Source organism: Phocoena sinus, chromosome 1 (genome assembly GCF_008692025.1).
Source record: "Phocoena sinus isolate mPhoSin1 chromosome 1, mPhoSin1.pri, whole genome shotgun sequence".
Lineage (NCBI taxonomy): Eukaryota > Metazoa > Chordata > Mammalia > Artiodactyla > Phocoenidae > Phocoena > Phocoena sinus.
The window spans coordinates 89515568-89528026 of NC_045763.1; the positions used below are offsets into that span (position 1 = coordinate 89515568).

The window sequence follows — 12459 nt, forward strand, 5'->3', positions numbered from 1 at the left end:
CAGAACATATGACAGATACTATACATTATTTAATGAAGACTTGGAGAAAATGTGTCATATACTGGGGATAACAGGAATGTTTGGATAGAATAAACTATCAAGAAGAAAAAGCATCAGATTAAGACAACTGGTAGGGGAAGGGTGGCAAAAAGGAGGGGGAATTCAATGGCAGTGTGCTTTGAAAAAAAATACACAAAAGCCTAGATTTGATTCAAGAAGCAATTCAGAACCTATGTTTGGATGACTTACAAAGACAAAATGAAATTTGAATTACCTTTTGTGTGAAATTCAGTTGCCTGGTAACATCATCTAGTGATTGTGTCAACGATAATTTTTCTTCCTATTTATAAAAATAAAATTATGCAGCTTATAATTTAATCATCTGTAGCTGTGCTACTCAAAGTGCAGCAAAGTAAGCATCAGTACCACCCTGGGAGTTTGTCAGAAATACAGAATCACAGGCTCCACCTCAAACCTTCTGAGTTAGAATCTGCACGAGCAAGATCCCTAGAAGATCTGGCTAACCCTTAAATCTTGAGATGCACTGATCCATAGTGTTTGACTAAAAAGCCTTTCTGAAAACTCTTACAAGGCATCCCAATGTTGTTTCCTTGTGCTACATACCTTATATAGTTATAGAGCACTTTCTAATCTTCAAGACACTTCCATATATTTTATCTCATTTAAGACAGCCTAGAGAGGGTACATATTTCTATACATAGCTACCAGCTGATGAAACCAAGACACCAAGAGTTTTAGTGACTGCTCAAGGTCACAGAAAATCAGTAAAAATCCTGGGACCTCAGTTTCTCAATTCCTGGTCCAGTTCTATCCTGTTGTACCTTAACTAAAACAATAAAGTCAGTACATGCTATAAAAATTTCCTGGGGGCTTCCCTGGTGGCGCAGTGGTTGAGAGTCCGCCTGCCAATGCAGGGGATACAGGTTCATGCCCTGGTCCGGGAAGGTCCCACATGCCGCTGAGTGGCTGGGCCTGTAAGCCATGGCCACTGAGCCTGCGCGTCCGGAGCCTGTGGTCCGCAACGGGAGAGGCCACAACAGTGAGAGGTCCACGTACCGCAAAAAAAAAAAAAAAATTTCCTGTACATCTTTAAAAGAACTTTATTCAGAAAACAAAATCTAATAGCAATATAGCTTTTCAGTGGTTTATCAGAGAGCTCTGGGACTTATTTAAAAGATTAACTTAAATTTAAATCTTACCTTGCTACATTTCAAACAGTCTGCTAGAAACTTCTTTATTTCCACATCATTTCCAGGTAACAGTTTTAATGAAAGGTGTGTAAGATGCTTAAAAGGATTTGTCTCTACCACATTTAAAAAAGCAGGTGAGTTATCCAAAATAGCTTCTGGAGAAACTAACTGTAGCAAAAACCTTTGAAAACAAAGTGTCACATAACACATTTATGAGACAGTGAAACTCTCCCATTGAATCATGAGCTCTATTGGATCATCAATGATTAAAAGGATCAGAAAAGGGAGCATACTGGAATCATAGGAGCCAATATGAAAGGACTCCCAACAGTAAAACTGGATTAATTAGTGTAAACAGTAAAATGGAGATTTATCTATTGATTGAAAACAATGAATATATAAATGTCCACGAGTTCACAATGAGAAACAGATGAGAAGAAAACAAAACACTAAAAACAAAAACAAATCAAAAACCCATTGAAACCACAAAAGTAACTAGAGTAACAACTCCTTACTCTGAAAACTGACAATTTAAAAGTAAGAATTGAGCATTTATCCTTTCCTGTATGAATTTTCAGAGTAATCAAATAGCTCTAATTGATAAAGGAAAGTTCTTCTTTATAGAAGAATTATATCTAATAAATATAGGAAGAATGATGGAACTGGAAAAGCATAATTTTATAGTTGCTAATTAATTCAAACAAGAATCGTCAATTGATGAAATTTATACATAAAAGGTTTGGGAGCTTTACAAGGAAAGGATCAGGTGTTACACTAAACAAATACAGATATATGTGCACACAAAATCTTATTCTTCCCTTTTTCCAAGTTCATTACAAAAACATATACTTGAACACTAGCAACAAAACTATCAAAAAGAGAAACTAAGGAAACAATCTCATTTACAATTGCACCAAAAGGAATAAAATTTCTAGGAATAAACCTACCTAAAAAGATAAAAGACCTGTATTCAGAAAACTGTAAGACAATACATTGATGAAAAACATCAAAGATGATACAAACAGATGGAAAGATATACCATGTTCATGGACTGAAAGAATCAATGTTAAAATGACCATACTACCCAAGTCAATCTTCAGATTCAATGCAATCCCTATCCAAATACCAAGGGCATTTTTCACAGAACTAGAATAAAAAATTTTTTTAATTTATATGGAAACACAGAAGACCCTGAATAGGCAAAACAATCTTGAGAAAGAAGAACACAGCTGGAGGAATCATACTTCCTGACTTCAGACCATACTACAAAGCTACAGTAGTCAAGACAGTAGTATTGGCACCAAAACAGACACATAGATCAATGGAACAGAACAGAGAGCCCAGAAATAAACCCACACACTTATGGTTAATTAATCTACAACAAAGGAAGCAAGAATATACAATGGGGAAAGACAGTCTCTTCAATAAGTAGTGCTGGAAAAACTGGACAGCTACATGTACAAGAACAAAACAGAAAATTCTCTAACACTACATAAAAAAATAAAACTCAGAATGGATTAAAGACCTAAATGTAAGGCCGGAAACCATAAAACTCCTAGAAGAGAACATAGGCAGAACACTTTCTGACATAAATTGTAGAAATATTTTTTAGATCTATCTCCTAAAAGAGAAGGAAATAAAAGCAAAAATAAACAAATGGGACCTAATTAAATTTAAAAAGCTTTTGCACAACGTAAGAAAACTATCAACAAAACAAAAAGACAACCCACTGAATGGGAGAAAATACTTGCAAATGTTATGACCAATGAAGGGCTAATATCCAAAATACATAAACAGCTTATATAACTTAATATCAAAAAAACAAACAACCTGACAAAAAAATGGGCAGAAGACCTGAACAGACATTTTTTCAAAGACATACCGATGGCCAAAAAGAACATGAAAAGATGCTCAACATGGCTAATCATCAGGTAAATGCAAATCAAAACCACAATGAGATACTACCTCGCACCTGTCAGAATGGCTATCATCAAAAAGAACACAAATAACAAATGTTGACGAGCATGTGGAGAACAGGGAACCCTCCTACACTGTTGGTGGGAATGTAAATTAGTGCAGCCACTGTGGAAAACAGTAGGGAGGTGTCTCAAAAAACTAAAAACAGACCTACCATATGACCCAGCAATTCCATTCCTGGGTACATATCCAAATCAAACAAAAACACTAATTCTAAAAGATACACGTACCCCAATGTTCATAGCAGCATTGTTTACAATTGCCAAGATATGGAAGCAACCTAAGTGTCCATCAACAGATGAATGGATCAAGAAGATGTGGTATATATACACAATAGAGTACAAAAAAGAATGAAATTTGTCATTTACAACAACATGGATAGACCTAGAGGGTATTATGCTAAGTGAAATAAGTCAGGAAAGACAAATACTGTATGATATCACTTATATGAGGACTCTAAAAAATACAACAAACTAGTGAATATAACAAAAAAGAAACAGACACAGATAGAGAACAAACTAGTGGTTACCAGTAGGTAGAGGGAAGGGGGGAGGTGCAATATAGGGGTAGAGGATTAAGAGGTACAAACTGCTATGTATAAAATAAGTAAGCTGTAAGGATATATTGCACAACCCAGGGAATATAGCCAATATTTTATAATAACTATAAATGGAATATAACCTTTGGAAAAAATATATATTTGATGCTGTTAAATATTTCAGGTAACTTTAATGGCTTTGCCAAAACATGAAAATTAAGGGGCAAATATTTCTGACTTTATAAATTTGAGATTTATGAACCTCTTACCACAGCTTTGAAAACAGACAGAGGTACTTATATAGAATATTTTCCCATCAAGTTGTCTTAAAAGAAGAGTCTGTCTTTAGGGAAGTTTAATGATATAGTGCTCTCCTGAGACTCACCTTGGAATTTCTTTGGCATGTTCTTGAGTACACTGCTGAAGGAGATCTATGAATTTTTGTGGAAAAGCTGAGAAGTCTATCAGAAGACCTTGCTGGAATTTTAAACTATACAGAAGACAGGAAAAGAAATTCTTTTAGAATTTTAATTACTGTATTTAATTACAAATAACATCCTGAAAGACTATTCTTTTATTTACTGAACACACATTATAATCAAGAATTAAGCTAGGGAACTTTGATTTTTATAGAGTTTATTCAATGGGAGGGAAAAGGTCAATAAATCTAGCTAAAGCTCCAAACTTCTGAGCTGTTAAGCAAAATGCTGATAATCTATCAAATATTTATTTTCAAAAACAGCCTGAATAATTACAGTATAAATAGTCCAGTGTTCCCAAAATGCCTAAATGTTTCTAATAGGTATGTGTTTCAAAGAGGATAGTACCCATACATTCATAAAACTTAAAAATTTACTTATTCCTAGATCAAAGACCAGAAAAATAAATATAGTTACCTCTGAAAATCTTCCTCTGATATAACAAGGTTATACAGAAAAAATGGATCAGTATCATCAGTCAGACGGATAACTAAATCCTAAAAGAAAGATTGTTATTTTTAATGTTTTCAGTAGATTTGGCTTTTAGAGTAATTTCTTCCTTCTTGGAAGTGAAATCATCTAGCATTATCAACATATCACTGTTATAGTTCAGACAGCTCTGTCTTCTGGTGCTGCTGGGTTTTCATTGGTCTTTGGAGACTTCAGCATCTTAAATAGGGTTAAATATTCTGCTCCTTGAGAGCCACATGGGGTGGAAGGTGGGAAGGAAAGGGGTCTATAAAAGCTAATTAAATGCTAGGAGTTGAAAGTTGAAGAATATATCATTCTATCAGAGGCTTAAGAAAGTTTAGACCCAGCCCTTGCTGCACTATGACACCATAACAAAAGTATTCTTTACCACTGATCATATCATAATCAATTATATTTTCAGTTTCCCTCAAGTTAATTGTCTGGTATTTCCGAAGTGGTAAATACACCAGCAGAAATGACAAACAATCATCTACCCTAGATAAGAAAGGAACATTTGTCTCTCAGGCAGAGGACAGGGGTATCAGGTGACAGGCTGCCAGGGCTTCTTCCTAAGAGCCTACCTATTCTCTCCCACTCTAAGTGGCCACTGATGTGGAACCCTATCTGTTTTCAGTTTCAAATGAAGTGAATACCTTTCATAAAGACCATTTTATCACAGCAGCTAAAGCTGACAGAAAAGTACACAGAAATTATGTATTTCAGAGCACACTGGCACAAGGACAACAGGACTAGCAAGATGATGGGCTAACAGAGGTTAAGATTAAGTTTCTACTTAGAAATAAAATCTACTTGTGGCTACTGAGGAACCACTAGGGTCCTAGAAAAATCTAAACCACTTTTATGAGTAGAGCTGGAAAATGAAAAGGTATAGCAGGCATAGGAATAACTTGTAAGAAGTGTAATTTATAATCTCTACCCTAGAAAATTAGCAACCTAGGTGTTTGCTCTGCTTCAGAAGGCACTGTTCTTAAAGCAGCTTCTATTTAAGTATTTCTTGAAATCCACCCCAAGATGCTATAAAAAACTAAGCTGCTACTAACACCATTAGATCCTTGAATAGGTACAAGGAAAGCTATGACAGAGAAAACAGATGTATTTCTTAGCCCTCCATTCTGTATCCTCATTTCTGTTAATGACTCATACTTTTAAATCAGATTAGACTGATGTTCTAAACACCTCTCTCCAAAAGGCAAAAAGATTCAAAACTATCTCCCTGCAGTGCTTCAATTCATTCTGTTCTCACATTTACATGAAACGCCAATTCTACAGGGTAGCAATATATATTCTAGCAACTTAAAGAAGTGTAATGGGGGAATTCCCTGGAGGTCCAGTGGTTAGGACTCTGAGCTTCCACTGCAAGGGGCACGGGCACGGGTTTGATCCCTGGTGGGGTTCGATCCCTGGTCTGGGAACTAAGATCCGGCAAACCACAAGGGGTGGCCAAAAAAAAGTGCAATGGGGCAAACCTAAGGAGACTGTTGTCCCAATCCCCAATTCTTGCATGCTTTAGAAATATATGATATAATAATCTCTCAGTTGTTGTCTTAGTAGGTTCTACCACCCCAGATCTGCAAGTTATAAAATGGCCCAAAATTAAAAAGCAAGATGATATAACAAAAGATCTCACATTCTTAAAGAACAAAAATAATTATAATGTACAGAATTACCATATCTCAAAAACAGAAAAATATTTATTTCAAAAGAAATAAATACCAACCTTTCTGTGAACTGGATTAGAAACTGATTGCAGTTCAATGCTCAGTCTAATACTCACTCTCCTGTATGAAAAGATATGCCCAACTATCAGAAACATTCACATGAAATGAATTATTACTACCATTTGTATAGCTAACATTTTCCATCTTAAGCCACAAGATCCTCCACAGGTTGTCCCTAAATTATGAACAGGTGTTTGGAAAGCACGCTGGATTTGAAGTTTAAGTTCCTATTTTTCTAAAAGTAAGCAATGAGGTTTTTAACCTGAGGATAAATTTTTTTCTCCTGTAAAAAGAGGTTGTTATGAGGATTAAATGAGATAAATGATGTGGAATGCCTACTGTTAGCCTGGTATACAACCTTACTGGCCTGATTCTCAAATAACATCTACTGAAAGACAAACCATCAGTTTTATAACAATTTTTCACATTAAAAAATACCACCTGAAATGACCAAATTGATTTATGAGAGATTTCATTTGAAAATTTTAAAGTGTGAATAATATTAAAATACTTTAATGTTTACAACAAAGGAAATAAGAAAACATGTTCGCTTCCCTTATGCATACACAAAAAAAATTTTTTTCAGATTCACAAACTACATCTGATCAATAGACTCTCTATGCAATATATCCACAGAAGTATTGTCACGTTTAATATCTATCTAATCCCAGAGTAAATCTAAACCCTAAAGGGAAAAAACCATGGTGTTACACATTCTATACTGCATCTTAGAAAACCCAGTATTGAACAGAGGCATACAAATAAAGGTGCTCATAAACATTAATTAAACTGAGCAAAAATGTTTAAATAATTCAGGAAACAAAGGGGAAATGGTGAAAAACATCTCTGCACAAGTGCTTCTCAACTATTCTGCTAGAATTAAATAACAATGGTCTTTCCCTAATGTGAAGGGAAAATAAACAAATTGAATTTGTTCAGTTTTAAGTTATTCTTTTAAAGATGTTTTAAACTTTTTCCACATTCTACTACTTCTACAGAAGTACAGACAGAGTAACTGAGTGTTGATGGAAAACCTTGGTAATAGTTGACTAAGGCTAGATTCAACTGTTTAGTTTTTTTTATGCTCTGACTTGTAATTTGTATTGGTTAAATACATGTCATTTTAGTTAAATTTCTTATTAAACATATGACTGGATATTAAATCTTAGTTCACATGATGAGGTTACCATAACTTGTATATTATCTAAAAAGGAACAAGCAGCACTGGTAAACACCACAAGAAGCACTGGTAAACACCACAAAGGTAGGAAGAATTACCTTTAAAATAAGAGAATGTTTTGTTTCTATCTCTCTAGTATCTAAAGCAATGTATGTGAAACAGATTAAACTCCTACTCCAATTCCACTTAAATTAAGTGTTCTTGTGGGGGGAGAAACCTTTCAATTCCCTAACTTATAAAAAAAAGTGGAAAAAAGTGGACTGAGTTAGGTTTGTGAGGGCCTTTTCAGCTCTACAATGTCATTATGTTTCGTTTTCATCTTTTGAAGTTTTTTTTTTTTTTTTTGCGGTACGCGGGCCTCTCACTGTTGTGGCCTCTCCCGTTGCAGAGCACAGGCTCCGGACGCACAGGCTCAGCGGCCATGGCTCACGGGTCTAGCTGCTCCGCGGCACGTGGGATCCTCGCATGTGGGATCCTCCTGGACCGGGGCACGAACCCGTGTCCCCTGCATTGGCAGGCAGACTCTCAACCACTGCGCCACCAGGGAAGCCCCTTTTTAAGTTTTTTCTAGTACACACTGCCATAGTGATATGACACTGTGGTTGATAACTTTACACTTTTAAAAGTGTGTCACACTTGATAAATTTGTAAAAAAATTCAAGAAGCATCCGTTAAATAAAGTATTCTCTACATAATACTGGAAGTTTTATTACTATGATAAATTTCCAATCATATTAATGATTTTGTTGCATATATTCCAAAAGCCTATATGCATTAGATGCTGGGGGGAAAAGGAGGGGGAGAAGCCCATAGATTAAAACTATTCCCCACGTTTACTTCAAAAACCTCCAGAGAAATATCTTGTAGAAAATCGTGAGCTTTCAGAGGATCTGAAATCACAAATCTTACTTCCTCCACTGTAATGGTTAATGTCATAGGAACAATATAAAACGAAGTTTAAAAAGCAATTTTAAAAATGCTATTTTTCAAAATAAATGTCACATTCTGAACAATGCATAAATCTGCATAACATTCTCCCTGTCAGTTAGATTCAGCAGAACTGGATTCTAGCCCACCTCTGCCACATAGTAGCTGTGACCTTAAACTCTCAATTCAAACAAAAGCTACTCTAAGCCAGGTACTATGCTGGGTGCTAGGGATACAAACAGAAATAAACATGGTTCATGTCCTCAAATTGAGATCAGATTAAATGACTTTACCCTAGGTTTGCTTCTGATTGTATTTTAAAGCTTCAACAGAGAGGAGGGAATGGTTACTAGCACTTACCAATTCATTCACTACTGAGTGCCTACTAGACACTTTGCTTATATCATCTTATTTAACAATAATGCCAAGTTAATATTACCTCTGCCTTACAAAGGAAGAAGCTGAGATGCACAGAATTACAAATTTGGTTAAGGTCACACTGCAGAGCCCAAATTAGAACTCAGACTTTTCACCTACACCATGCTAATAAATGATTAAGGACAATTAATATCAACTTAGGCAACTTTGAAAAGGTCCCTATAGCAAAAGAATTTAAGACAGACCTAGAAAGTTATGAAAGAAAAAGCATTTGAGGTATCAGGAAAAAACGGAGTAAAGGTATGATATTGAGAGAGTATCGGGTACACTCGGGATAACAAGTAGTCCTGTGTGACTACTATATTGGACAGAGGAGCTTAGGGAAAAAAAAAATGAAAAAGCAGGTTGGTGTCAAACCGTGGGCTTCAAAATTTTGCATCACTTTCCTCCAGACAGAGTTCTCTGAGCACTACCACGTCCTCAACTGAAGTCCCTTTTTCTCTATGACTTTAATTCATTTACATTACTTCATGCATTAATCATACTTTAATAATAGCTTATGTTTACTGAATGCTCATTAAGTTCCAGGCACTGTTCTAAACACTTTATATGTATTAACTTATTTAATACATGCTCATAATAATCCCACAGGCAGGTACTTTTATTTTTATCAATTTAAAGATGAGGCACAGAGAAGTAAGAAAAATTGTACAAAAGCAAGCAGTGAGTGGTAGAACTGGAATATAAACCCAGACAGGGACTTCCCTGGTGGTCCAGTGGTTAAGAATCTGCCTTCCAATGCAGGGGACATGGGTTAGATCCCTGGTCAGGGAACTAAGATCCCACATACCGCGGGGCAACAGAGCCTACACGCCACAACTAGAGAGCCCACATGCTGCAACTATAAAGCCCATGAGCCACAACTATACAGCCCATGTGCCGCAACCAAGACCCAACGTAGCCAAAAAATAAATTTAAAAAAATAAAATAAAATAAACCCAGACAATGTGGCTCCATAACCTGAACTATTTTTTTTAATGTACAAAACAGAGGGATTATATATCCTTTTTTTTAATTGAACTATAGTTAATTTACAATGTTGTGTTAATTTCTGCTGTACAGCAAAGTGATTCAGTGATAAATATATATATTTTTTTCATATTCTTTTCCATTATGGCTTATCATGGGATATTGAATATGGTTCCCCGTGCTATACAGTAAGACCTTGTTGTTTATCAGAGCCTGAACTCTTAACCAATGCTATGCTGCCTCTCAAAAGAAGATATTTTTGTTTCCCCTGTTAAAGTGTGAGTTCCTTGAGGGCTAGAATGAAAATTGTTTTTTTGCTGTTGCTGCTGTTGGAGGAAGGTGGTGAGGAGGAAGGGAGCTTCTCAGCACCTAGGACAGTGCCTGGTGCACAGTAGGCATTCATAAATCTTTGTTGAGCTGAACTGGCCTTGAATACTTTTAACTAAAGAGTCTGGACTGTTTTTCCTATAAGTCAAGGGTCAGCAAACTTTAGTTGTAAAAGGCCAGATAGTAAATATTTTAGGCTTTGCAGGCTATAAGGTCTGTCACATTTATTCATTTCTGCCCTTATACCACAAAAGCAGCAACAGACAATTCTTAAATGAGAATGGCTAAATTTAATAAAACTTTATTTACAAAAAAAGGTAGTGGGCTATCTGGCCCACGGGCTCTAGTTTTCTGACCCCTGCTATAGGTGATACGAATATACGAAAAGTTTCTAGACAGAAAGTCTAAAAACGCTGAAACTGTGTTTTAAGAATAACTGTGATGACAATGTAGTGAGATGGAGAAGAGCTAGGAGTTTCAACATTGGGATCAGGAATTACGCCCTCCCTTTCTTTTATCTTTCTGTAATCATTCTAGAACACAGCTGTCCACAAATATAAGGCATGTATGTAATATTTAATTTTCTAGAAGCCACATTAAAAAATTAAAAGAAACAGATATTTAATTAACCCTATATATCATTTTTGTCACCTTAACACATAATCAATATAAAAACTGAAATATTTTACGTTCCTTTTTTCTCCTAGTAAGTCTTCGAAGTCCAACATACAACTTACTCTTATGCACATCAGTTCAGCTTAGCTCCATTTCAAATGTCCAACAACCACAGTGGCTCCCATACTGGGCAGCACAAAAGAATGACCAACTAACCTATAGATCTGCACTTACAGCTGCTGGTCTTGGTACCATCTCCTTGCCTGGCCTGCCAGTTGATTCTGAATCGAATTCTGCACTAAATACTACTTTCACTTTACTGGCAGCTCAATATAGCAATGTCTTCGTTTTTTATATGTCACATTTCCACACCATTTAGTCTTCACACACATTTTCACAACTGATCCTCCTAACAACCAACCATGTAGGTAGGCCTGCTATATCAGTTTTACAAAGGAGGAAACTTACAGTTCAGAGAAGTTAAGAGACAGCTGACACTCAGTGGTGGAACTGAGACAAAACTGAAATCTCCTGACTTCCAGTCAGATCTCTCTATTTAAGCCTCAACAGCACCACCTCTTTAGTCAGTTGTAATTTCGCATTTACCTGTGAGACTGGCCTTTACTTCCTCCCCCACTGGACTGTGAACTCCACGAACACAAGGACTTTTTCCTGACCATTGTATCCCCAGGGCCCAGCAAGGCGTTTTGCAAGTATGCAGTATTTGTTGAATGAAAAAATGAATGGATGAAATTGTAGTTTTCCCCAACTGTCTTTAGTCTATTAAACGTAATCTATTTTTAGTAACTAATGTGAAAAAAAGGCAATATACCATAAAGTTGATTTTTTTAAGTCGAAGCTTAAATTTACTTCCAATATAATTCAAAAAAGAAAGAAAGAAAAAAAAAAGGCTGGGAGCCAAGGCCTGAGTTCTAGTGTCCGCCCTGCTGTAAACTCGTAAGCCCTCGAGTAAATGAAGTTCTCTGGGCCAGAGTTCTTACCTGTCAAAAGAGAGAAAGGAGCTATACTGTCCACGAGAATGTTCAGCGATAAGATCTTTTTTTTTTTTTTTTAATTGATGCGGGTCAGCGTCCCATTTCTCACACCCTTCCCTCCTCAGCAACGGCGGACTTGGTGAGAGGTAGCCACTAGGTCCCAGCTAGGTCTCCCTCCACGTCCCGGGGACTCCTGCCGGTGACCCAGCCGCACGCCGGGGCCCACTGGCTGGAGCCGCCATCTTTTCCCTTTGGCCCGACCCCAACCGCCATCCGCGGGCTCGGGGTAACGCTGACCTCACCTCTCCTCGCAGTCTTTGCATTTCACTTGCAACGGGACGAGGTGCTGGAACAGAACCTGGCTCATGCTGAACCGCTTCCCCGGCAGGTGTGCGGGAAACTCCAAGTGCGGCCCGCAGCACTAGCCTAAAAGACGTCCGGGTCCTGTTAAAAGTTTGAGTTTGGCGCTCGGTTTCCGCGGAGGAGGCGGGGAAAAAAATAAAACAGAGGGGCTAGGCGGGAACTTTGGACCTCGCCAGCCACCATCAGCTTCTTCCGGTTTTTTTCGGCGGATGGGGCTGTAGTTCCGGGCA

General features: G+C 37.0%; 1 protein-coding gene across 1 annotated transcript in view; it reads right to left on the reverse strand.

Moving 5' to 3' along the window:
* The window catches only part of SASS6 (SAS-6 centriolar assembly protein), a 51948-nt gene extending 39623 nt beyond the window's left edge, over positions 1 to 12325 (reverse strand). The window contains exons 1-6 of the mRNA XM_032624839.1: positions 12169 to 12325; positions 6415 to 6475; positions 4623 to 4702; positions 4112 to 4216; positions 1221 to 1392; positions 275 to 340 (exon numbers count right to left, since the gene is read on the reverse strand). Coding sequence (XP_032480730.1) covers positions 275 to 340; positions 1221 to 1392; positions 4112 to 4216; positions 4623 to 4702; positions 6415 to 6475; positions 12169 to 12233 — 549 coding nt within the window. The 5' untranslated portion in view covers positions 12234 to 12325. The remainder of the gene's footprint in view (positions 1 to 274; positions 341 to 1220; positions 1393 to 4111; positions 4217 to 4622; positions 4703 to 6414; positions 6476 to 12168) is intronic.
* Positions 12326 to 12459: the final 134 nt, after the last annotated feature.